The following is a 26,195-nucleotide window of genomic DNA, read 5'->3' as shown; positions in this document are numbered from 1 at the left end:
GCTGAATGTCAAGTTCCCCAGAGACAAAATCCCAAGAGTTTTCTGGCCAACCTGAATATCCAAACTTTGAGGAGTACAGATAAAACACTTAACTACTTATATTTACTCTAATTAATCACACATACTTGAAAATCAGTTAATGTTTCTAAAGAATATTCTGCTATTTTCCACTTTTATACCCTGGTTCCCCGAAAATAAGACCTAGCCGGACAATCAGCTCTAATGCATCTTTTGGAGCAAAAATTAATATAAGACCAGGTATTATATATTATATTATATTATATTATATTATATTATATTACATTACTTTATACTGTATTATATTATACCCGGTCTTATATTATAATAAAATAAGAGCTGGTCTTATATTAATTTTTATTCCAAAAGACACACTAGAGCTGATTGGCTAGGTCTTATTCTCGGGGAAACATGGTACTTTATGAAACAATCTTTCCACTTTTATACTTTATGAAACAATCTTATTCAAATTCTTCTCATGCATCTATAACTCCAGTGGCTTTGCTTTTACCACAAGGTACTTTTTGAGTCATCTAAGTTTTTCCTTATCATCAATGCATTCATTCATTGAAGGTTTGACTGAATATCTGTTGTGTGCCAAGAAGGCACCATTTCAGGCACTGAGAAATGCAACGATGAATAAGACAGAAAATGTCCAGCCCTCAGAAATAAATGCTTAAACAAATTCAAATATAATATAACAGCAGATTGGAAGGAACATGAAATAGCTAAGGGGGATAAGGGGACTGGACAGGTGGGGGAGAGGCAGTTGTGGCAGCTATTTTAGAAAAGGTGGTAAGTGGAGGCCCCACTGAAGCCAGGAATAAAGCCATAATAAAAACCGAGAGACTGCTTCCCAATGGCAAGCATGAGGGCCCTAAGGCAAGAAAGGGGTTGCTTAAGGAACAGCAAAGTCAGCAAGGCTGGAATACAGAAGGGGAGAGCAGGGCAGGAGATGGAGCTGGCCCCAGGCCTTGGAGGCCTGGTGAGGGCTCTGAATTTTCATCTCAGCCTTGAAGAATTTTGAGTAAGGGTGTGACATGAACTGATTTACATTTTAAAGAGATCTCTGAGGAAAAGAGGCTGTAGGGGAGCGGCAAGCAAGGCAACTAACTGGGAGGTGGGTTAGGGAGGAGACAATAGAATTATTTCTACCAAGAGAACCAAGATTCAGTTGCATTTGATTGGGGGACAGTGTGGAGTTGAAGAGGACAGATTCCACCTGTACTTTGCAAGCAGCAATGATGGGACACTTCTGAGAGACACCACCTTTTGAATATATGTCAGATGCTGTCACTAGAAATTGTAACTCAAACCACAACTATCTATTTGGATAGCATTAGGGCAGCTGCCATTTTTATTTTTCTTGTATGCTTGTAGTTGTGGTCCCGGCATTGCAACCATTTACATATACTTTTTAAAACTACTATGTAACATTTATGACACACAAAAAGGTATACAAATAATATAATGAACGACCATACACTATCACCCAACTTAAGAAATCAGGTATTATCATTACAGGCAGAGTCTCTTGTGGATCTTTCAGGATTCAAATCTCCTTCCCTTCCCACAAAGGTAATCCTATTGTAAATCTGGAGTGTGTCATGCTCGAGTATTTTATACTTCTACCATATTTGTATCCCTAAAAATACATGGCATTGTTTTGCAGTCTTATGCATTACATAAATGCCATATATGCTAAAGTATTCTTTGGAAATTTGGGGTTTTTTCCTTCACTTAAAATTAGGTTTATGAGATTCATCCATGTTGGTATGTGTAAACCTAGTTTACTGTTTCACTACTATTTGGCAACTCCACTTATGAAAACATTACCGTTTATTAATCCAGTTCCTGCTGAATTATATTTAGCTTGTTTGTAATTGTTTTTACTATTGCAAACAGTATGATAGTAGAAAAAGTTTGAGCAATTCTTATACATTTTATTGTACACGTATGTAAAGTTTCTCTCCCTCATATACCTAGGAGTGGAATTACTGGGCAATAGGATATGAGCATCTTCGACTTCACTAAACGATGCCCAATTTTTTTCTGAACCCACTGAACCAATTTACTTTAATATCAGCAATATTCCTATTGTTTGACGTCCTTACCAACACTTCCTACTGATGGACTTACTTTTCATCAATCTGATGAATATGAAATGGTATCTTATTTTTTAAATTGTCATTTATTAATACTTGTCCAATTATTAATGAAGTTTGGCATCTTTTTATATGTTTAAACTGTAAATTGGCTGTTTCTAATCTTTTGCCAGATTTTCTGCTGGACTGTTTTGTCTTTTTCTTAATGATTTGGAAGACAATCAATATTTCATATATTTTATCCTAATCCTTTACCTGTTATATGTGTTGAAAATATCATCCACACTGACTTATCTTTTTACCTCTTTAATGATCTTTTTGATGAACAGACATTTAAAATTTTAAGTGAATCAAATTAGCCAAACTTTTTCTTCATGGTTTATGTATTTTGTATCTTAAGAATACCTTTCCCCCCTGAGAACATATAAATGTTCTTGAAGCATTTTAAAGTTTCACTTTTCAAGTGAGGTCTTTAATCCAGCTGTGCGTGCTGTGAGGTAGGGATTCAATTGTATTTTTTCTCCATATACACAATCAATCTTCCTAGTACGATTTCATGAAGAAGCTATCCTTTCATCAATCCTTGCAATGCCATCTCACAGGTACCATGTCTCCATACAAGCTAAGGTCTGTTTCTGAGCACCCTCTCCTGTTCCACTAGCCTATTTGTCTGTCTGAGCATCATCACCTATCCTACTTACTCACTAAGGCTTTATAAAGATCTTATTAACTGATAAGTCAAGCCTTCTCCCCTTTTACCTTTCAAAATCATCTTGGTTTTTCTTTGTCTTTCATTCTTTTATCTAAATGTCGGCATCAGCTTTTGGCAACCCACAAAAAAATCCTTCCAGACTTTTTATCGAAATTGCATTGATTTTATATAGAGGGTGCCAAAAAATGTATACACAGGTTTTTTTTAATTTTTGTTGGGGAATATTGGGGGACAGTATGTTTCTCCATGGCCCATCATCTCCAAGTCGTTGTCCTTCAATCTAGTTGTGGAGGGCACAGCTCAGCTCCAAGTCCAGTCGCCGTTTTCAATCTTAGTTGCAGGGGGCACAGCCCACCATACCATGGTGGGACCTGAACCAGCAACCTTGTTGTTGAGAGCACGTTCTCTAACCAACTGAACTATCTGGCCACCCCTCCGCAGCTCAGCGGCAGCTCATTGTCTTCAATCTAATTGTGGAGGGCACAGCTCACTGGCCCACGTGGGAACTGAACCCGCAACACTTAAGAGCTCGTGCTCTAACCAACTGAGCCATCCAGCTGCCCCAAATGTATACACATTTTAAGAAAGGAAAACTGTATTAAAATTGCAATACTCAATATATATCGATAACAAAACATGAATACAAGTCATGTTTGACTTCTGCAATTACAAGAGGTGCTCAAGTGGTTACCATCAGCGTCCAGACACTTCTGACTACGGCTAACTACTGCTTGAGCAACGTTGACCAAAGTGTCCACTTGTATGCATTTTTTTGGCACCCCTGGCAGATTAACTGGGGGAGACTGCATCTTTAAGAAACTGAGCCTTTCGATTCATGATCTGATATATCTTTCCATTTCTTTATGTCTTCTTAACAACCTTTACACATTTTTATTTTTTTCTCCTTAAGGATCACACTAATCTTTTATTAGATTTGCCTCTAAATACTTTTTATATTTTATTATTAGAAGTGCTATGTTTTTTGTTGCTGATATATTACATATAATTAATTTTATTTATTAATCATTTATCCAGCAAACTTGCTGGACTTATTTATTAACTTTATTAAATTTTTTCAGATTTATTGGGGGATTCCTATGTAAAAATCATATCATCTGTGAATAATGACAGTATTTTAAACTTTATTTCTAATCCTTAATGCTTTTTTTTTTTTTCCTTATACATTGGCTAAGACTCTAATACAAATCTTATCTAAAGTGACTGGACTACATTTTAAAGGGAATATTGCTAAAGTTTCACCACTAAGTATGAATATGATATAGGGTTTTCTTAGGCACCCTTAATCAGGTTAAAAATAAATCCTTTCTATTCCTAGTTTGCTAAGTTTTTATCATGAATAATCATAATAAACTTTTTTTCTGCATCTCTTGAAATGATCTTAGAGGGTTTTTTTCCTCCCTTTAATATTTTAAGCTGGTTAATAAAATGTGTAGATTTTTGTAATACTTACAATCCTGAAGAAAAGCAACATGGTATATTATCTTTTTCATACATTTAAAAAATTCAGTTTCCTAATATTCTGCTTGGAGTTTTTGTGTCCAATTGGGTGTCATTTTCCTTTTTCATACTGTCCTTCTCTAGTTTTGACAAGAAGGTTTACAAAATAAATTATCTGGGGGCGGTTGGATGGCTTAGTTGGTTAGAGTCTGAGCTCTCAACAAGGTTGCCAATTCAATTCCCTCACGGGATGGTGGGCTGCACCCCCTGCAACTAAGATTGAAAACGGCGACTGGACTTGGAGCTGAGCTGCGTCCTTCACAACTAGATTGAAGGACAACTTCCTGGAGAAACACACCATCGCCCAATATTCCCCAATAAAATTTAAATAAATAGTCTGTGGGCAGGACAGATATAGTCATTTATCTAATTACTGTAAGTGTTTTATATGTTTGGAATCACATCTTCCATGAATATAGAACCATCTAGTCCAGGTTAGTTTGTTTTGGGAGATGAAAAATTTTAACTACTAAGTCAACATGTTGTAGCCATTAAAAGACATATGAACATATAAAGAGCACTTCAGGTTTTTGCTTTTTTATTGAGTCAGTTTTGTAATATTTTTTTCCTAGAAAGTTGTCTTATTTCAGCTAGGTTTTCAAATTTATGGACATAAAATTATTAGTGTTCTGATATCAAGTGTATCTGTAATTTCCCTTTTTAATTCTTAACATGATCCAGGGCCATTTATCTTGCTTGTCTCATGAAGAAAGTTATTTTATAATTATTTTCTAAGTCCTAACTATTGGCTTTGTTAATACATTCTACCTAACCTTTGTTTTCTATTTCATTCATTTTTGTTCTTTTCTTTACTATTTCCTTTTTTTCTACTTTCCTTTTTTCCTTCCCTTTTCCTTCTTTTTTGATTTTATTCTGTTGCTCTTTTCCAAAAGCTCAGCTCATTAATTTTTAAAATTAAGATATAATTTAGATACCATACAATTCATCATTTTAAACTGTAGAATTCAGGGAGGGGGTTAGTTTTGAGTATTTATTACCTTTGTTTTTTGATTGTGGTAAAATATACATAGCATGAAATTTGTCGTTTTTAACCATTTTTAGGTGTACAATTAATTCAGTAGAATTAACTACATTTACAATATTGTGCAACCATAACCACTATCCATTTCCAGAACTATTTCATCATCTCAAATAGAAACTCTGTACCCAATAAACAATATTGTTTATCTTCTCTCCCCCCTGCTCCTAGTAAACTCTACTTTACTTTCTGTGTGTTGAATTTGCCTGTTCTAGGTACTTCATATAAGTAGAGCCATACAATATTTACCCTTTTGTGTCTGGTTTATTTCACTTAGCATAAAGTTTTCATCCACACTGTGGCATGTACCACAATTTCATTCTTTTTAAGGTTGTATAATATTCCATTGTATATATATACCACATTTCATTTATCCATTTATCAGTTGATAGACGCTTGGGTTGCTTCCACCTTTTGGCTATTGTGAATAATGCTGCAATGAACATGGGTGTACAAATACCTGCTTGAGTCCCTATTTTCATTTCTTTTTGGTATACACCTAGAAGTGGAATTGCTGGATCATATGGTAATTCTATGTTTAATTTTTTGAGGAACTGCCAAACTGTTTTCTATAGTGGCTGTATGATTTTACATTCCCACCAGCAATGTACAAGGGTCCTCATTTCTCCACATCCTCACACAAACCTGTTATTTCCTATTTTATTTTATTTTTATTTTTGTTTTTATAATAGCTGTCCTTAATGGATGTGAAGTTGTACTTCATTGTGGCTTTGGTTTGCATTTCCCTAATGACTAGTGATGCTGAGCATCTTTTCATGGACTTATTGGCTATTTGTATATCTTCTTTGGAGAAATTTCTACTCAAGTCCTTTGCCCATTTTTGAATTGGGTTGTTTATGTTATGCTGTTGTTGTTGATTATTGGAAGTTTATTATATATTCTGGATATTAATCCCTTATCAGATATATGATTCGCAAGTATTTTCTCTCATTCTGTATGGGTTATCTTTTCACTCTCCTGATATTGTCCTTAGATTCACAAATATTTTTTATTTTTATGAAGTCCTATTTATCTATTTTTTTTTCTTTTGTTGCCTGTGCTTTTGGTATCATATCTAAGAATACATTTCCAAATCCAAGGTCATGAAGATATACCCTTGTTTTAAGAGTTCTAGCTTTTATATTTAGGATGTTGATCCATTTTGAGTTAACATTTGTATATGGTATATATACAGGGGTCCAACTTTACTTTTTGCAAGTGGATATCAAGTTGTCCCAGCACAATGTGACAAAGAGACGATTCTTTCCCCCACTGAATGGTCTTAGCACCTTTGTTGAAAATCAGTTGGCCATAGATATTTGGATTTATTTCCGGAATCTCAATTCTAATCCATAGGTCTATGTCTATCTATCCTTATGCCAGAACCACAATGTTTAATTACTGTATCTTTGTAGTAAGTTTAAAAGTCAGAAAGTGCAAGTCCTCCAACTTTGTTCTCATTTTCAGTATTGTTTTGGCTATTCAGGGCCCCCTGCACTTTCAAATTTCAGGATCTGCTTTTCAATTTTATTTTTTTAATAAAAGGATGTTAAAACTTTGATAAGGATTGCACTGAACTTGTAGATCACTTTTGGATAGTCTTAACAAGTATTAACAAGTCTTCTAATCCATGAATGCGGGGTCTTCCCATTTATTTAGGTTTTATTTAATCTCTTTCAGCAGTGTTTTATAATTTTTAGTGTACACATCTTTCATCTCCTTGGATAAATTTGTTCCCGAGTATTTTATTATTTTGGAATGCTATTGGAAATGGAACTTTGTTCACTTCTTTTCAGATTGTTCATTGTTCGTGTATAGCAATGCAACTGATTTCTGCTGTTGACTTTGTATCCTGCAATTTTGCTGCATTTGTTTAATAGTTCTAATGGGAATGAGTGTGTGTGTGTGTGTGTGTGTGTGTGTGTGTGTTCTTTAGGATTTTCTACACATAAGTTCAAGTTATCTGTGAATAACGATAATTTCAGCTCTTCCTTTCCAGTTGGAGACCTTTTATTTCTTTTCCTTGCCTAATTGCTCTGGTTAGAACTCCAAGTATAATACAATGTTGAATAATGGTGAAAGCAGGGATCTTTGTCTTGTTCCTGATATTAGGAGATGCTAGCTGTGAATTTTTTAATAAATATCCATTATCAGGTTAAGGAATTTCCCTCTATTTCTAGTATGTTTTAATCATGAAAGGTTGTTGGATTTTGTCAAATGCTTTTTTAGCATCAACTGGCAATCATGTGGATGTTCTCCTTCATTCTATTGATGTATTACATTGATTTTCATATATTGAACCTTGAATTCCTGGGGTAAATCCCACTTGGTCATGGTGTAAAATCCTTTTAAATATGCTGCTGGATTCATTTTGTCAGTATCTCAATGAGAATTTTTGTATCTATATTCATATGGGATATTTCTGTTTTTGCTTTTTTTTCTTCTTATGATGTCTTTGGTGTCAGGGTAATGCTAGCTTCATGAAAAGAGTTCAGAAGTATTCCCTCCTATTTTTTGGAAAAGTTTGAGAAGGACTGGTGTTCTTTCTTCTTTAAATGCAAGGTAAAATTAACTAGTGAAGCAATTTGGTCCTGGGCATTTCTTTGTTGGTTTTTTTAATAATGACTCAATCTTTTTACTTGTTATAGGTCTGTTCCAATATGTCTGTTTTCTATTTCTTCTTGAGTGAGTTTGGTAGTTGGTTTGTTTCTAGGAATTGTCCATTTCATCTAGGTTATCTAATTTTTTTGCATACAATTGTTTATAGTCTTCTCCTATGACCTTTTTTATTTCTATAGGGTCAGCAATAATGTCCCAAATTTCATTTCTATTATTAATTAGAGTCTTTTCTTATTTTTATTAGTCAATCTAACTAAAGGCTTGCCAATTTTGTTGATCTTTTCAAAGAACAAAATTTCGATTTTGTTGATTTTTCTCTATTGTTTCTATTTTTTCCCCCTTCTTCCACCTCCCACCCCACTCCAGTTCAAGACGTTGTTTCCCCTTCTAGTTGTGTAGGACACAGCTCCCTGGCCCATGCTGGTATTATGAGCCTTGTGTTCCCCTCCCAGCCCCCAACCCCTCATCCCCCGACCCCCGCAGTCAGTCTCCAGTCATTGGTCGCCAGTAGAAGGTTGCCAGTCGTTGGTCAGCTGCTCACAGCAGCTCATGGCAGCTCTTGCCAGCAGCCAGCCGCTCACACTGGCTGCTGGCCACTCACATTGGCTGGCCACCAGCCACTCACAGCAGCACACAGTAGCTCACGGCAGCACACAGCAGCCCGCGGCAGCCCACGCCAGCCCACGCCAACCTCCAGCTGCTCATGGCAGCCCAGCTCCAGGGAGAGCTGTTGTTCACAATCTTAGCTGTAGAGGGCGCATGTGGGAATTGAACCTGCAACCTCCGCGTTAGGAGCATGGCGCTCCAACCACCTGAGCAACCAGGCCAGCCCTCTATTGTTTCTCTAGTCTCTATTTTATCTCACTCTAATCTTTTTTATTTCCTCCCTTTTGGTAACTTTGCATTTAGTTTGCTTTTCTGTTTCTAGTTCTTCAAGTGTAAAGTTAGATTATTAATTTGAGATTTCTTGTTTTCTAATGCAGGCACAGAGGAAAAAATTTCCCTCTGAGCATTGCTTCTGCTGCATCCTGCACATTTTATTATGTTGTGTTTTCATTTTCATTTGTCTTAAAATATTTTCTAATTTCCCTTGTGATTTCTTCTTTGACCTATTTGTTATTTAAAAGTGTGTTGTTTAATTTCCACATATTTGAAAATTTTTCCAGTTTTCCTGCTGTTATTCATTTCTAGTTTCATTTCATTGTTGTCAAAGAAGACACTTTGTATGATTTCAATAGTTTTTAATTTATTGGGACTTGTTTTGTGGCCTAACATATGGTCTATACTGTATAATGACCTACATGTACTTGAGAAAAACTCATATCTTTTTTTCTTTTGGTGGGGGAAGGGAACATTGGGGAACAGTGTGTTTCTCCAGGGCCCATCAGCTCCAAGTCGTTGTCCTTCAATCTAGTTGTGGAGAGTGCAGCTCAGCTCCAAGTCCAGCAGCCGTTTTCAATCTTTAGTTGCAGGGGGCGCAGCCCACCATCCCATGCAGGAATTGAACGGGAAATGTTGTTGAGAGCTCACCAACTCTCTTAGAGATGGCTCTAACCAACTGAGCCATCCGGCTGCTCCTCCAGAAGCTCAGCAGCAGCTCATTGTCTTCAATCTAGTTGTGGAGGGCGCAGCTCACTGGCCCATGTGGGAGAACCGGCAACCCTGTTGTTCAGAGCTCAGGCTCTAACTAACTAAACCATCCGGCCGCCCCCTCTTATACCTTCTTGATGAATTAATCCTTTTATCAATAATATAATGACCTTCCTTTTCTCTTGTAACAGTGTTTGCCTTAATGTCTATTTTGTCTGATTATTAGTATAGCCAACCCAGCTTTCATTTGGTTTCTATTTGCATGGAATATCTTTTTTCTTTCTTTCACTTTCAACTGATTTGCATCTTTGGATCTCAAGTGACTGCCTTGTAGACAGCAAATATTTGGATGTTTTGGTGATCCATTCTGTCTTAATTGGAGAGTTTAATTCATTTATATTTAAGGTAATTACTGGTAAGGAAGAAAATACTTCTGCCATTTTGTTATTTGTTTTATATTATATGTCACATCTTTTTTATTCCTCAATTCTTCCATTACAATTTTCTTTTGTGTTTGATGTTTTTGTAGGGTACCATTTTGATTCCTTTCTCGTTTATTTTTCTGTATATTTTTAGTTATTTTCTTGGTGGTTAACCTCAGGATTACAATTAACCTCTTAAATTTATAACAACCTATTTAACTAATATAACTTTAGCTTCAGTAGTACAGAGGGTACCAAAAAAATGTATACACATTTTAAGAAAACTGTATTAAACTTGTAATAATATATACCAATAACAAAAGATGAATACAGGTCACGTTTGACTTCTGCAATTACAAGAGGTGCTCAAAGTGGTTAGCATCAGAGTTCAGATACTTCTGATTACAGCAAACTACTGCTTGAGCAACGTTGCCCAAAGTGTCCACTTGTATACATTTTTTTTGGCACCCCTGGTATATAACAATTCTATTCCTATACAGCTTCATCCCCACGTTTATATTTTTGTTCTCACAAAATACATCTGTATAATTGCGTGTCCATTAATTATCTATAACTATTGTCCTATGCATTTATATTTTAAACCATGTAGAAAAAAAAAGGAGTTACAAATTAAAAATACAGTAATACTGGCTTTCATATTTATCTATATAGTTATCTTTATCAATGTTCTTTATTTCTTCATATGGCTTAAGTTACATTTCCACCTAAAAGAGACTATCTTTAGCATTTCTTGTAGAATAGGTCTACTAGCAACAAATTTCCTCAGCTTTTGTTTATCTAGGAATGTCTTAATTTTTCCTTCATTTTTTGAAGGATAGTTTTGCTGGATATAAAATTATTGGTTGACAATAATTTTTCTTTTGTACTTTAAATATGTCTTTTCACTGCCTTCTGCCCTCCAGAGTTTCTGAGGAGAAATCAGTTATTAATCTTAGTGAAGAGTCCTTGTATGTGACAAGTTGCTTCTCTCTTACTGCTTCCTCTCCCACAGAGGCTAATGTTATATATATAGTTGCGGCTCTTGGGAAGGATAACTTATTGACAAGTTTTGATGTAAGTGCCACCCATGTGTTTTTGACTTTGCTATCTAGTTGCTCTATCTTTTTCAAAGAGGGGATTCAGGGAAATTAAAAAACCATGTCACCATTCCTATTGCTGCCACCATCTTCTCAGATTTTAGAGTATATTTTAAAAGCCCTTAGAATTGTTTTACAGAAAATGTTCTTGAACAATATGCCTTTAAAAACCTTATAACATTTTCAGAATTAAAACAAGTGAAACAGAAAAACAAAATGGATCCGTTTTGTTTGCTTACCTCCCAAAGTCTGAACAAGTTGTATCTTGTTTCATAATCAGTCCCCAAGACCACCAAAAAGGCATTCATTGAGATGGTGCTAATCATAATTATCTTAAAGAGACGACTCAGTATGATTCTTTCCACAAATGCCCGACACTGAGTATCTTTCCTCCTGTCAAAAGTTAAATAAGAGGTATGATTATCTTACAACAGCACTAGATCCCCAAACAATACATACTTTTTCTTTTAAGGAGTAGGGTTTGCTTTCCCCATTCTGTGAATATAAGTTTATATATACTTTAAATTTCCAATGAAATGCTAACTGAATGACCAGTCATTCAGTATGTATGATGAGATATGTATATGTATCATACATATGTATTAATATGTATGATTACTGAGTGGCTTTGTCCCTTAGTTTCTCCGTTCTTTCTCTCTAGACCTCTGAAACCGAACAGTTACTACTACTTCTCAAGCAAAACAAAGCATCATCTTCACTACAATTTAACTCTTTCATTACTCATTCAACAAGTTTTTATTCAGTGATGACTACATGCTAGACATTACAGTGGGCACTGAGGATATAATGTAAGCAAAACTAAATATTATCAGCCTAGTAAGGAAAATGGATAATAATTAAATCATTACCCAGACAAGCGCTTACAAATCAATTGTAAAAAAACAACACTCTAAGAAAAAAATTGGCAGAAACAGTCACCTCATGAAAGAAATACAAATGGCAATAAACTTCCCCTAAAATATTCAGTAGCACTACTAATCAAGGAAATGGAAATTTCCCAAGTGTGTTTATCCCAGCATTATTTACAATAGTGAGAACTTGGAAACAATTTAAAAGTCTCACAAAAAAAACTGGTTAAGAAAATTATAGCATATCTGTTTCATGGACTATTACGTAGACACTGAAAAAAGTCTGTGTATTTTTCATAATTTGGAAAAATGTTTATGATCCACTAGATAGCAAAACACAAAAACAAAACAAGATATAAAATTCTCTACTCAAAATTACCTCAACTGTGCAAAAACAGGTAGAAAAGTACTTGGCAGTAAATATGCTAAAATGTTGTTATTGGTAAGAGTATACGTGATTGTTTTTCCTGTTAATTTATATTTATCTGTACTTTGCAATTTTCTCAAAGAAAGAGTATTACTTTTTTCCCATTATATGTAACAAATGAACACATTCTTGTGACAGTAAAAAAAAATAGAATGTATATACTTTTATAATCTATAAAAAGAAAATGTCTGATTTTTATTATCTGATTTGAGATAAGGTCTATTACAAAGAGAAAAAAAAAAAAAGCCTTGAAATTATCTAACACAGTAACAAAAAAAGGCCAGAACAAAGTTGAACTAATCATTTAGTCTACAGGTCAAATGAGTGTGACTGAATGTTTGACTTAACGAGCCAGTTGTGATATTAAAGCCAAAGAAGGAAAATGTTTGTCTGAGCCTTCACTAACCTCAGTCAGAGAAATCAGATTAGCAAGGATATGCACCTCAATTTGAGAAGTGGATGGCTGCCTGTGGGAGGAGGCTGACAGAGTACTGGCACCCTGCCTCCACACTGCCATTGGCACATTTCCTAATAAGCAATAGAAATAGATAATACGTACTGAAATGTCCTGAATCTCGCACAAAACGTCGATGATCCATTACCCAACAGTGAACTAGAAAAGACTCTTGTGCAGGTCTGGTGATAAAATTGAGACATTTTCCAAATTTTCAGTTTTTATTCCTTTCTTTTATCATCCAACAGAAAATCTCTGCTGAGGGATTTTCTCGGCGTCTAGATTCCAGAGACCACAGAGAAGAGTCCACGAGGGGAATGCTTGCTTTATGAGGTCACTATTGAGCATTCCAGTACCTTACAAGGCTGCAGGCCCCTGGAGCGAAGAGCTATACAGATGATCAATGCACAGATCATCTTGTCAAGGAGACTGAACATCTCAGTTCAGGAAAAGGGGTCATGAGCACCCACGATTGTGAAGCTTCGGGTTACAACCGGGAGACACCAGAGATAAGCCAGATGAAAGCCCCTCCTTCTTCAAGAAATATCCTCACCTGACAGATAAAGGTCCTAATAATATGTTACAGTAAGTTAGGGTCATAGAAGAGGGAAAAGCAAAGTTCTCTGGGGTTCTAAGAGCACACACCCAGGGCACAAAACCGGAAACAGCTGGAAGGACAAGGAAAGATTGTGATGGGTTTGGAGCTAGAACACAAAAAACTGAAGAAGCAGAGGTTACCTGTGCCAACATTGGCTAATTGGGGGCATGGAATATACACATATGAGCCATCTAAATAGAGTGTAAGGGATGAGCCCGTGGGGTAGAGAGGTTTTAGGTACAAGAGCAATAGGGATTTTTGCTCTGCGCAGTTCTTGGGATTAATATATTCTCCTTCTCATAACCCCTTTGGCTTTCAAGGCAAATAAAAACAGAGGGATCTGGATAGCCCCGTGTTGTACTAAATCTCTAGTGGCTAAATTGGTCAAATTCCTGGAAACCTACTTTCTTGAGTCATAGGAAAAGGAGGTAACCACCCAGCACCACTGCTGTCCTGGGTGTTCTAAAACAATTGTATATGACCATTCCTTGTAGGAAAACACTCTTGTAGGGAACCAATATACTGAACTGGGAAATAACACCTTGTTTACTCAGTTTCTCCATTTAAAATCATCAACCGCCACGCTTTAAGAATTACTTTGATTAATGTCCCTAAGATTCAAACTTTAGTCTCATCCTCTCGCTCTACCTTCTCTCCCTCAGTCATCAGCTCCCTCTATATCTCCTACCGCTTCCTTTGCTCACATGCCCCCCAACACCTTCTGAGCGCCTGCACAATATCCCCCTAGTGGCCTCCAGGAGCAGCAGTTCAGACAGAGCATGAATCAGTTCTCTATTTCTGTTTCAGGTTGCCCCAAATATCGATGTGACTAATCTCGCTCGGGGCATAGAGAAGGCTCCCAGTTAAGTGTGTGCTGTATGAATATACACATGAATGGCACCAGGGATCCTTATGCTCACTCAAGTAGTTGAGCACAATGGGATTCCATCTCCAGGAACCTCAGTGGTACACTTCTATGCCTTCCCTCTTTAAGCACCAAGGCATGCTTTTGGGGAGAAATGAAGACGAGGTTAAGAATGTAAGGAATTTTCCACGAGGCCTGGCGGGGGAAGATGGCCACTGAGAGCAGCAGAGGAGAGCCGGTTGTTCCTAGTGTCCAGCTGCCTGTGGTTTCTGAAGTCCTTGAAGACATGTAGTCTGGGAATGGCACTCTGGCCGGTGAGTGGAATCAGAGGTGATGAGCTTATCTAGGGCCTACTGAAATCATCCAGACTGTCTCATGAAGAAGTGGGCATCCTGGGACGAGAAGCTAAAGGGACACCTCCTCTGCCCTTCAGCAACAACTCACACTCTGCCCAGCTTGCCAGCACTACCTCAGCTGTGCCCGGCTGGGAAGTTAGCAGTCAGCAGGTATGCATGGCAGCTTGGTGACTCAAGTCTTCTGGCCAAGAGTCATTCCTTACTGGTCCCAAGTAACTGGCACTGAAACACAAAGCTCACATATTATAGTCAAACCCTATTACAGTTCTTACCATTTTGTAGGAAATTTTACAAAATTGAATGTTACAGAGTTCAACTAGTATATTGTTGAATGCTGGGTTAGAAAAGTATACAGACTGCTTCATACCAACACTAGTAGTAGGTTTGTGTCCAAGTACAGTATACATGCTGCTTTTTGTCTAGAGTAAAACCATAAAAACCATGCTGATTCTATGTATCCAAAGATTTCCTAAATCTTACCAATGTGAGGAAGTGACCATTATTTTCAGAACTTTCATTAACTTTGCTTTAGAAAAGAACACTGTCAAACATGCTGGCCCTGGTTCGTTATCTACGGAGGTCATGCAATGTGTCATAGGTCATGTCTATTTAACTCCTCTCTACTCCAGTGATCACTCAGAAGGAAAGAGGAGGGAAGCCAAAGCTTACCACATCCGAGACACCACTGCTATCACACAAAGATTTGGAACAGAAGGGAACTCGGGGGCCTCCAACCTTGCCAATGTCTCTTCTAAGTGGAAATGTCAGTTACTCATTCTGTTGGAATTTACTACAATGAGTATTTCCATGGGCTTCTGATATGGGACCTTTGATTCTCTGTAGTAAAGTTTGTGAGTTCCAGCAGATGCAACATCCCTTAACAGGGACCTACGTCAAACCATCATGTAGATGTTACTTACTGTGTTTCCCCGAAAAGAAGACCTAGCTGGACAATCAGCTTTAATGCATCTTTTGGAGCAAAAATCAATATAAGACCCGGTCTTATTTTAATATAAGATCGGATTAATATAATATAATATAATATAATATAATATAATATAATATAATATAACATAACATAACATAACATAAGACTGGGTCTTATATTGATTTTTGCTCCAAAAGACGCATTATATTGTCTGGTTAGGTCTTACTTTTGGGGAAAAACGGTAGTAGCTGCATTCTCAGGTCTTTGCCACTGCAATTATAAGCCATATCCTGCTTTGTTCTCTACTGTGCTATATGTGGTATATATTAACAGCCATCAAGTTTAGCCTCTCAGGCTTACATTCAATACAGGGGGAAAGGTTTCCATTCTGGGTACAAGAAACAAGATAAATGACTCCACAAGGGAGCAAAAAAACAAATCCAGAAGGTGGAATATTCAAACAGATCCGACACAGTTTTTACAATTGATCAGTGACACAGGGGAAAACGGGGAGAAGGGGAGAAGGGGGAAGGGAGGAGAGCTTGCTTGCTCTACATTGAAAGATTAAAAAAACACAATAACTGGATATGATGGTTGGACCCTGACTAGAATAAAATTACAGTCCAAACACAGTCTTCACCTTCAGGGCAATTTGATTTTGCCCAGATATTAGGTGATAGCAACAAATCATGGCTTATTTTGTTAGGTGTGACAATGGCATTCTGGTTTACAAAAGAAAATCACCATGTTTTCTAGTGATGTTTACTAAAAGATGTCAGGGTAAAATGAAATGCTATCAAAAAAAATAAAAGATAGGGGATTATATGAAGTAACTGGGGCAAAATCTTGGTAATTGCTAAATCTAGGTGATCAGTACATAAGGGTCCAATGTACTATTCATGCTATTTTTAAAATATATTAAATTTTTCATGTTAAAACTCATGTAAAAAATTGAAGCATTGAACTAAAAATCTTTGGTAATTAAGTGCATAAAAGTCCATCCAAATCTATAATATAAGAATGATTTAAAAACACATAGCTTTGCCTTTTCCTCTGAAAAACTTCTAAGAAGCACAAGTCCTGGTACGCAGGCTCTGGGTCTCCCCACAGCCACAGAGCCTGGGGGGCTATTCTCTCTCTTCCCTCCCTGCATACTTATACCCGCAGGGCAAACTGACCAGACCTGCCTCTCCCAGGCCAACAGAACCAGCCAGGAATTAGCTTCAGAGAACTCAGCCTCCTTGGCATGTTCCCACAGGGTTTCTCAGATTGGAGGCTGGGGTGACATGGGGAGGGGAAGGTTTGCTTGGCATAACACAGAATGGTTTTTCTAGCCTCTGAAGTGAGGTGGGTTACAAAGATGATCCCTATTAAATCCTACCACAGTAATGCTTCCGGGATTAACACAGGTTCTTAGATGGAGACACACACACACACACACACACACACACACACACACACACACTCTCACACACACACACATTCTTTTAATCTACATTCTAAGCTCATTAACAAGTACATTCTTGAGTTCCTTCAAAGGACTCTGTTATCGTAATTTTTAAATAACAGATTACTTTATATTTCCTTTCACTTCTGTCAGTGATACACAGAGTAAATAGAGCTCATTACTGGATAATACCCAAGTAGCTTTTAGCTTAATGGCTAGAGACCTCTAGTTCAGGGGTCACAACATGTAAATGATGAAAAAAAAATGACCCTTGGCTCCTCCTTAACTCAGTAAGTCAAATAATGAATGACCTGGCAAGTTGGTCACTGTGACTGAGAATCCTGATATTGCCACACCTTGCGGAAAGCCATGGAGAAAACACTTGTCCTCTCCTCCAATTCCCTGTCTGAAAAGTAAGAATAAAACACAAGATAGCTCACCCAATTTTTGTGACTTTGTAATCTAATTACTTACATAATAACAGCAGCTAAAATCCAAATTATCTTTAGCTTCATAAGAAATGTTATAGACGGTTAAAACCCTTTACCTACAGAGTTCGTCATTCTGTGTCTACCTTATAACTGTTCTCCAACACAATGCATTTGTAAAGTCACCATGATCACTTGAATTTCTTGGTTATAAAATGTGTGAATACTCCCCTGTCCCAATTGCTGGTCGTTGTAAGAATGCTATTTCTCTTTTTGAACACTATATTATTAATATAATTCCTGGGTTGGTTTGCCTTATATATATGATTAGTTATAATGAAAAATATCTCAGGCTCAAATTTAAATCATTTTGTATTTAAGCACTGATTTTACAAAATGTAGTACAAAGATGAACTAAATTTACAACTTAATTTGTTCATGCAAATCGCCTTCAAAATACATTGCATCTAAGATGCATATAAGATTTTACATGCGTTTTGGAAGAAATCACACAGAAACAGCTACTTTTTCAATAAACTTGGCCAGTTTCACATCTCTTTTGGTCAGTCCACCAGTATCATGCGAGGTGAGAGTTATCTGGACCTAAGAAAGAAAGAAAAGCAGTTTTTAAAATCCTGACCTGTGATTCATGGTATTCTCCTTTAGCAGTTCAAAAATCAATCTATTTATTTAACACTCATACTTGAGAATTGGGGAAATTAAATGTTTTAGAAAATACTGCATTATGAATAAGCACAGCATTTCCAAACACAGTAAACTCCAGGGACACAGTCTGCTTCAGGCTGGGCCCAGCAGCTGCCCACAGATAAAAAGGTTCTCGCATAAGAAGGGCAATTCAGCTGTCAGAATCTCAAATCTTGTCTCTTGAAAAAAAAAGAGACTGAGGTTCCATTTGAAATCCTATCACTTTAATTGCACCAACTATTTTCAGGCCACTGAGAAAAACCAAGTTATCAAATATAATATCTTAGCAACATTTAAAAAGTCCATTTCAACCCAGCAATTCCACTCTTAGGTATCTATCCAGAGAAATCCAAGACACTAATTCAAACAAATATATGCACCCCTATGTTTACTGTAGCGCTATTTACAATAGCCAAAACTTGGAAACAACCAAAATGCCCATCGGTAGACGACTGGATTAAGAAACTGTGGTACATTTATACAATGGAGTATGACTCGACTATAAAGTAGAATGAAATCTCACCATTTGCAATGATATGGATGGACCTAGAGAACATTATGCTAAGTGAAATAAGTCAGTCGGAAAAAGACAAATACCATATGATCTCACTTATATGTGGAATCTAAAGAACTGAATAAATGAGCAAAGTAAACAGAAATAGTCTCAGAGATATAGAAGAAAAACTGATGGTTGCTAGAAAGGAGGGGGTGTGGGGATGAGGAAGAAGGGGAAGGGATGAGACAGCATAAACTGGTAACTACAATACTGCCACGGGGACATGAAAGACAGTTTGGGGAATATAATCAATAATGTTGTAAAGATTTTGTAGGGTGTCAGATGGACACTTGTCTTATTAGGGAGACCACTTCATGGACTGTGCAGATGCCTGACCACTGCACTGTACACCTGAAGCTGAAGCTGAATAATATTGTATGTCAACTATAATTTAATATATATAGTCACGGGATATGGAGTACAGCATAGGGAATAGAGTCAATGGAACTATAATAGATATATACGATGTCAGAGGGGCAATAGATTGGGGGAGGGGGATTATCACTGTGTGAGGGGTAAAATGTCTAACTATTGCATTGTTTTGTATACGTGAAACTAATAGTTAAAAAAAAAAATCCATTTCCAAATTAGAGAAGTGGGGTGTGGGTGGGGTGGAGGAATACTCTTGCATCTTGACAAATTGATTAAAAGGCAAAAGAAAGTTATGGGCAAATAAAGGCAACTACGAAAGAAAAATTTATCATGGTATCTGCATGCTCTGTATTCCAAAAAATCACAAGAATAGCATGACATTTTCTCTTTATTCAAAGTTGACTTTCAAAGAGAAAAAAGGACCCCACAGAAATCTAGATGATTAGACAATTCCAAATGGCATGACCATAAAGGCAGGGACACTTGTTGAGGGGCGGGGCATGAGTCTTCTCACTGCACCCCCTTAAAATTACTTAAGATTAAGTCTTTTCACTCTATTCTTTGTCTTAAGCAAGGTTAGTTCCCACTGAGGAGACGGCATTTAATAGTTATTTAAACCACAGTTCTTGAGCAAATTTATCTCAATGAGATAAATAAGGCCCTACTTTTTATTTGCTACCATTTCTTTCAATGGTTTACCTTAATAAGGTTTAAAAATTTATCTGCATGATATTCAAGTTTAATTCAGGAGCCTAATATGGCCCAACTTTCATATTAGTTTCAGTACAAGACAAGCATGAAAATTAAGGGCTTAGTCACTGTTCTCTTGAGCAAATCTAAAACTATGCTACTATTTGCAATAATACACAGGATGCTGAGAGAAACAAATGAGAATACTTTCCTAAGCACAATGACACTTAGCTGCATGGATGACAAAGAAGGAAGAATGAAATTTATTAAACTTCATAATTATGGTGATCCCAAAAGAAGGCAATTTTGTTACCTTGTTGTACACATTGAACCATTCTGGGTGATGATTCATCTTCTCCGCTTGTAGGGCAACTCGGGACATAAAGCCAAATGCCTGCATGAGATGAAGATGAAAGTGATTACCAACACTGCCCTCTGTCCTGGGCCTGAGAGACACCAGAGCAATCCAACCAGATCAAGACATGGATGGCTAGCGTCCTTAGGGAAGCCTGGAAAAACCAAATATGAAAGGGATTGCTCTCCACAGAGCTGGGATAACAGTGTAGCAGGACCATGACCTTCTGCTTGATGGTGGAAAACAATCAGCCTCAAATAAACAAAGGAGGAAATTGGTCTCACCCAGTGACCTGTCTGGACTGCTTAATTGTCCTCAGGACTAGACTCCAAAACAGCACGGGAGTAATTTCCCTTCAACCCAGTGCCCTGGATCTCACTACCTGGCTCCAAATCCTGGGAGCCACTTTTCTTGCAGCACTTCTCTGTTTATTTTAGGTGATGGGCTTGCTAACAAGGCATCAACCACAAGACTAAGGAAGAATGTCTTCTGAGTGTGTGCTAAGCCAAAGTACAGCCAGAAATGAACAACTTCGCCATCCCATCTCTCAGGCCAGACAGGAGGGGACGAAAGACTATTTCCATTGACATCTAAAGCGAAACAGAAAAGACTGGCTGGCCCGCTCGGTCGTATTACCCCCAGCATACCCAGCCACAGGTGTCAGTGTGGCCCCACAGGGCTGTCTTCATCCCACACAGAATGTACAAACCTAATTTTGCTGAGCAGAAGGCAAACTTATCTTGTGATGAAAACAAACTTTTTTTTTTGCTTGCTCTCAAATTTTTATGAGGGTAATTGCAACATCAGGAGTCTGTCTCTATCATGCCCAGAAAGCAGGAATACTTGGTAAGACTTTCAGGTGAGGGCACATTAATCACAAAGTTACAGTGGAATTCACAGGCCTGTCGTACCCTTACTGCCACAGAAATAAATATTTAACTTCATTGCCCCTATCTAGAAAAAACAGTCTGAGGTTAGCTGTGCTGTTTTTTAGATCACCAAATGACAAAAGAGCACATTTCCAAGTAACAGCAAGAAATATGGAAGATGCCATTCCAAACAATTCTGTCATTTATAGTGGTTCCTATCTCAGAACCGACTTTATTTAGGATAAAAATTTCCATTTTGATATTTAAGGACTAAAGGTTTCCCCTGTTAGAAAAAAGAAGAAAATTCAAGCAAAACTCATTTAACCATGTATGGAATTATCAGTGGGAAAGCATATTCACTCTCCTACCCCTTCTCCTTTCACACAGTAGTTCCCCCTCATCCACAGTTTCATTTTTTCATGGTTTCACTTACCCGCGTCCAACCATGGTTTGAAAATAGTAAAAGAAGAATTCCAGAAATAAAAAATTCATAAGTTTTAAAATACGCACTGTTCTGAACAGTCTGATGAAATCTCACACCGTCCCGCTCCATTCCACCCATGACATGAATCACCCCTCTGTCCAGTGTCTCCACGCTATACATGTTACCCACCCATTAGTCACTTAGTAGCCCTCTTGTTTCAGACTGGTTGAGAGAGAGAGAGAGAGACAGAGAGAGAGAGAGACCACATGCACATAGCTTTTATTATAGTATATTATTGTAATTGTTCTACTTTATTGTTAGTTATTATTGTTAATCTCTTGTTGTGCCTAATTTATAAACTTCATCAGAGCTACGTATGTGTAGGAAAAACAGTATATACAGAGGGTGCCAAAAAATGTATATACATTTTAAGAAAGGATAAAACTGTATTAATAATACTCAATATATATTGATAACAAAAGATGAATATAGGTCATGTGTATACATTATAGGGTTTGATACTATCTAGTTTCAAGCATCCACTGGAGGTCCTGGTATGTATCCCCCACAGATAAGGAGGAAATACTATAATCTGATTCTCTAGATTGTGAGGGGAAGGGAAAAGTCAAATGTGAAAGTCTTTTAATTATTCAAACACAGAGATAACCTGTATTAAATGATGTATAATGAGAATTTTTACTCTTTCTATAATTCCTTATTCTGGTTTAGCTTTAGAAGACTTAGGAGACTAATCGCCAACCCTGAGAGACAGTTATACAGTCGTTAAGGACATGGGCTTTGAGCCAGGGAGTCCTAGATTTAAATCCTAACTCTACTACTTAACTCTTATGTGAGTTAACTCTGAGCCTCAGTTTTCTTATCAATAAAATGGGGATAATAATAAAAAGCTCATGGAATCATTCTAATAAAAAATGAGATAAAGGATGTAAAAGCACTTAACACAGCACTAGGCACAGACTAAGAGATCCATAAGGGCACATACTGCTACCACTAGTGCTTCCAGCCAAGCTGCATATGATAAGCCTTATAAAACATAATGGTAAGTGAAAAGCAGTTCCACAGCCTTGAGAATGTTAAGATTCCACTGCTGCCTCCCAGAAGAATGGCGCCTTCCTTTCGCCACGTGCACTGACATAAGCCTGACACATAGATAATATCCTGTGAAGTACCGCTATGATGTACACTGACTGAGGTAAACAGCTTAATGACAAGGAATCAGGTGGGCACAGTCAGTCACTGCCCAAGTTCTTAAGCCCCGGGGCCACAATTTCTTTGAACCATGTTATCCCAAAATGTTCAAAGTGATACTTAGAATCCCTTCCCATTTCCCAAGAGCCAAATGGATCAAATGGAGGATTTGAACATGGTCAGAAGTGCTCCTCAAATCTTTGACTACCAGCATGCTATCAGCATAGCAGCAAATCCATCCCATCACAGATATGACTTAAAAAAGAACACCCACATCCTAAGAGGTATACTGAGCAAAGAAAAAGCATCTACCATATCTACATACAATGTAAAAAGAGGGGGGCACATCCAATGACCCTCTAAATGTGTATTTTCCTCAGCCTTACATATGTCCCTTCAACTGCCACCTAATACTTGCATTTAATAAAATATCACAAAGCCTGATAAACCATTTACATAGGATTTACTAATTCTTCCTTAGGGAAAGAACAGTCAAACTGCTCTGGGAACAAGGAGACAATTCCATAACACTTCTTCTTTATAACAGAACCAAATACTCCCCCCAAATATTTATTTTTAAATTCACAGATTAAAAACATCCATAACAATATACATTCACATTAAAGTCAAAGAATTTCTGCAAGGGAGTTAGATGAGTGAATAGGAGAAGGAAAAAGCAAAACTTCAAAGGGAAATTTTGATTATCTAGACTATAATAAAGAAGAAATATGACTAAACAGCAAAATTGGCAGATGCTGAAAAGCATCTGTCCCTTCTTTCTAAGATTTCTATTTTATAGCCCTAGGTACTTGTTCCCATGATGCCACTTGGAATCTAAAGGCCTTAGACTAGCTAAACGTACAGGCCTTCTAAAACCATTCCATCAAAGTAAGCTGCAAACAGCCCAAGGCAGAAAAGACACCACTAAAAACCCAGCAAGAAGTTTAAAAGGCAGGACTGAGAAAAGGCGCAAAATGAAGTAGAAATCAGTAAGAGTTTATAAGAATTAGAAAATAAATACAGAAGACAAAATAGATCTAACATATAGACAATTATTGTCAATAGGAGAACAAAAAATAGGAAAAATTAGAAATGTATTAGGTTGGTGCACAATCGTGGTTTAAAAGGTTAAAATTGCAAGAACCGCAATTACTTTTGCACCAACTTAATAATTCAAGAAAAATTTCTAGAAATAAAAGATTGAAATCTGTAGATGGTAAGAATTCAACCATGTCTACACATCCTAGTAAAGTCGGTGAACTTTGAAGAAAAAAAATCCTTTTGGCATCAAGTCAAAAAGTTCAATTCACCTACAAGAATGAAAAGAATCTGACTGACTTAAAACTTCCACACAGCAACATTCAACACGGAAATCAGAGGAGCAATGCTTATAAAGAATTTGGGAAATGAAAGTGCAAAAAATTTTATACCTAGCTAAACTGTTGTTCAAAATTAATGCAAGTGATATAATTTTTTTAATGCAGTAACTCAAGGAATAATTCCTGTTCAACCTTCTTGAGGAAACTTTTATGAAAGGATGAAATATAAGTAACTAGGAGATGAGTGGAGAAACTATACCAAAGATATTGGCAGTGATACCAAACTATACCAAAGATATTCACTCAGCTCTAGAAACACATTTAAAACAACTGTGGGGATTATAGTCAAATATTGAAATGTAAAAGTTAAAAACTATTAAAAGGGTTGAAGGAAAAGGGAAAGAAATGAGAAAGGTAAACAGAAGTTTTTAAAAATCTTGAAAGCTGAGAGATCAAATGTTCGAGATATTAAGTATATTTAAAGATATAAAACATATGAATTAGAACTAAAAAATATGAACTAAAATTGTATGGTGAGGGATAGAAGAGAGTAGGAGTATAATTTTGATAATGCTTAGTGGGGAGACCACTATATAAAGAAATGTTATCTAAATGCTATCTAAAGAAATAAGAGAGTTAAGTTTGCTATGTAAAATTATAGGTATAATAGTATCCACAAAAAGAACCAAAACAAAAATAGAAACATTCACAATTAAGTAAAGAAAAACACAATTAAAATGAAGCAAAGTAAACACAATCTGTATCATGATTTAAATTAAGGGAGAAAAAAATATATTGGTTCTGTCATGTTTTATAAAACCAAACATCTTTCCAATCAATACACCAAAGAGCCTAAATCCAACTAATTAAAAGAAAACTTTACAATGCATCACAAAGCAAAATTTAACCACTGGAAAAAAAGGACATAGGCCAATGTAAAAAAAAAAAAATTTAAGAAATTGTAAGTAATTTACCATTATTAAGTATATCCACAATGAAGATTAAATAATTGTGAATATCTATGTGTACTACAAATAACATAGCATCAAAATCAATGAGGCAGAGGGGCCGGCCCAGTGGCTCAGGCGGTTGGAGCTCTGTGCTCCTAACTCCAAAGGCTGCCAGTTCGATTCCCACATGGGCCAGTGGGCTCTCAACCACAAGGTTACCAGTTTGACTCCTCGAGTCCCGCAAGGGATGGTGGGCTGCGCCCCCTGCAACTAAGATTGAACACGGCACCTTGAGTTGAGCTGCCGCTGAGCTCCCGGATGGCTCAGTTGGTTGGAGAGCGTCCTCTCAACCACAAGGTTGCCAGTTCGACTCCTGCAAGGGATGGTGGGCTGTGCCCCCTGCAACTAGAAACGGCCACTGGACCTGGAGCTGAGCTGCGCCCTCCACAACTAAGACTGAAAGGACAACTTGAAGCTGAACAGCACCCTCCACAACTAAGATTGAAAGGACAACAACTTGACTTGGAAAAAAAAGGCCTGGAAGTACACACTGTTCCCCCCCAAAATAAATAAATAAATAAATAAATAAATAAATAAATAATTATAAGGGGGAAAAAAAAAGAAAAAAATCAATGAGGCAGAAATGACAGGAAATATAAGACAAATAGAAATATTTGTAGTTAGATACTTTAATTCACATCTCTTAATCCATGGCAGATTAAGTGAACAAAAGTAAAAATATAGACTACTCAAGTACATAATTTATTATAAAAGCTCACTGAGAAATAAAAATGATCAGAACTGACCACAGAAGAGGAAAAACATCTAAACAATTAAATAGAGAAATGTGTCTAAGAGTGACACCAAAAAGTAACAGTTCCCAATCATTTCACAGAGGAATTCTATCAAACCTTTAAGGAACAGTTAACTCTAATACTAATTAAACTGTTCCAGAGCATAGAAAAAGAACATTTCCAAATTACTTTTATTAAACTATCATAACTGTCTCCAAATTCCCAGAGATAGCATATAATGAAACTACGAGTACACATTGATCTCATATTAATTGAAATCTTAATAAACAAAACCTAGCAATACACTGAAAGAAAAAAAACACCATGAGCAAACAGGATTTATTCTAAGAATGCAAGGATGGTTCCACATTAGGGAATATATTAATATAATTTATCATATTAATAAATCAAAAAATCATATAATGACTGCTATAAATTCTGAAAAGATATTTGATAAATT

The 26,195-nt window shown here is 36.7% G+C and overlaps 1 protein-coding gene across 6 annotated transcripts in view; it reads right to left on the bottom strand.

Moving 5' to 3' along the window:
• Window positions 1–26,195, bottom strand: part of CATSPER3 (cation channel sperm associated 3) — a 76,690-nt gene that overhangs the window by 11,594 nt on the left and 38,901 nt on the right. For 5 of the 6 annotated variants that reach the window (XM_033096595.1, XM_033096593.1, XM_033096596.1 and 2 more), the window contains 4 exons: window positions 20,129–20,209; window positions 18,018–18,095; window positions 17,376–17,470; window positions 11,360–11,513 (listed from right to left, as the gene is read on the bottom strand). In XM_033096595.1, coding sequence (XP_032952486.1) covers window positions 11,360–11,513; window positions 17,376–17,470; window positions 18,018–18,095; window positions 20,129–20,209 — 408 coding nt within the window. Of the gene's footprint in view, window positions 1–11,359; window positions 11,514–12,975; window positions 15,644–17,375; window positions 17,471–18,017; window positions 18,096–20,128; window positions 20,210–26,195 lie in introns of those variants that run through there. The other variant, XM_033096599.1, reaches the window with a different exon arrangement.

The sequence above is a fragment of the Rhinolophus ferrumequinum genome, chromosome 24, assembly GCF_004115265.2.
Source record: "Rhinolophus ferrumequinum isolate MPI-CBG mRhiFer1 chromosome 24, mRhiFer1_v1.p, whole genome shotgun sequence".
NCBI lineage: Eukaryota > Metazoa > Chordata > Mammalia > Chiroptera > Rhinolophidae > Rhinolophus > Rhinolophus ferrumequinum.
The sequence above is the reverse complement of the archived record's forward strand: the minus strand, read 5'-3'. Positions and strand labels throughout refer to the sequence as shown.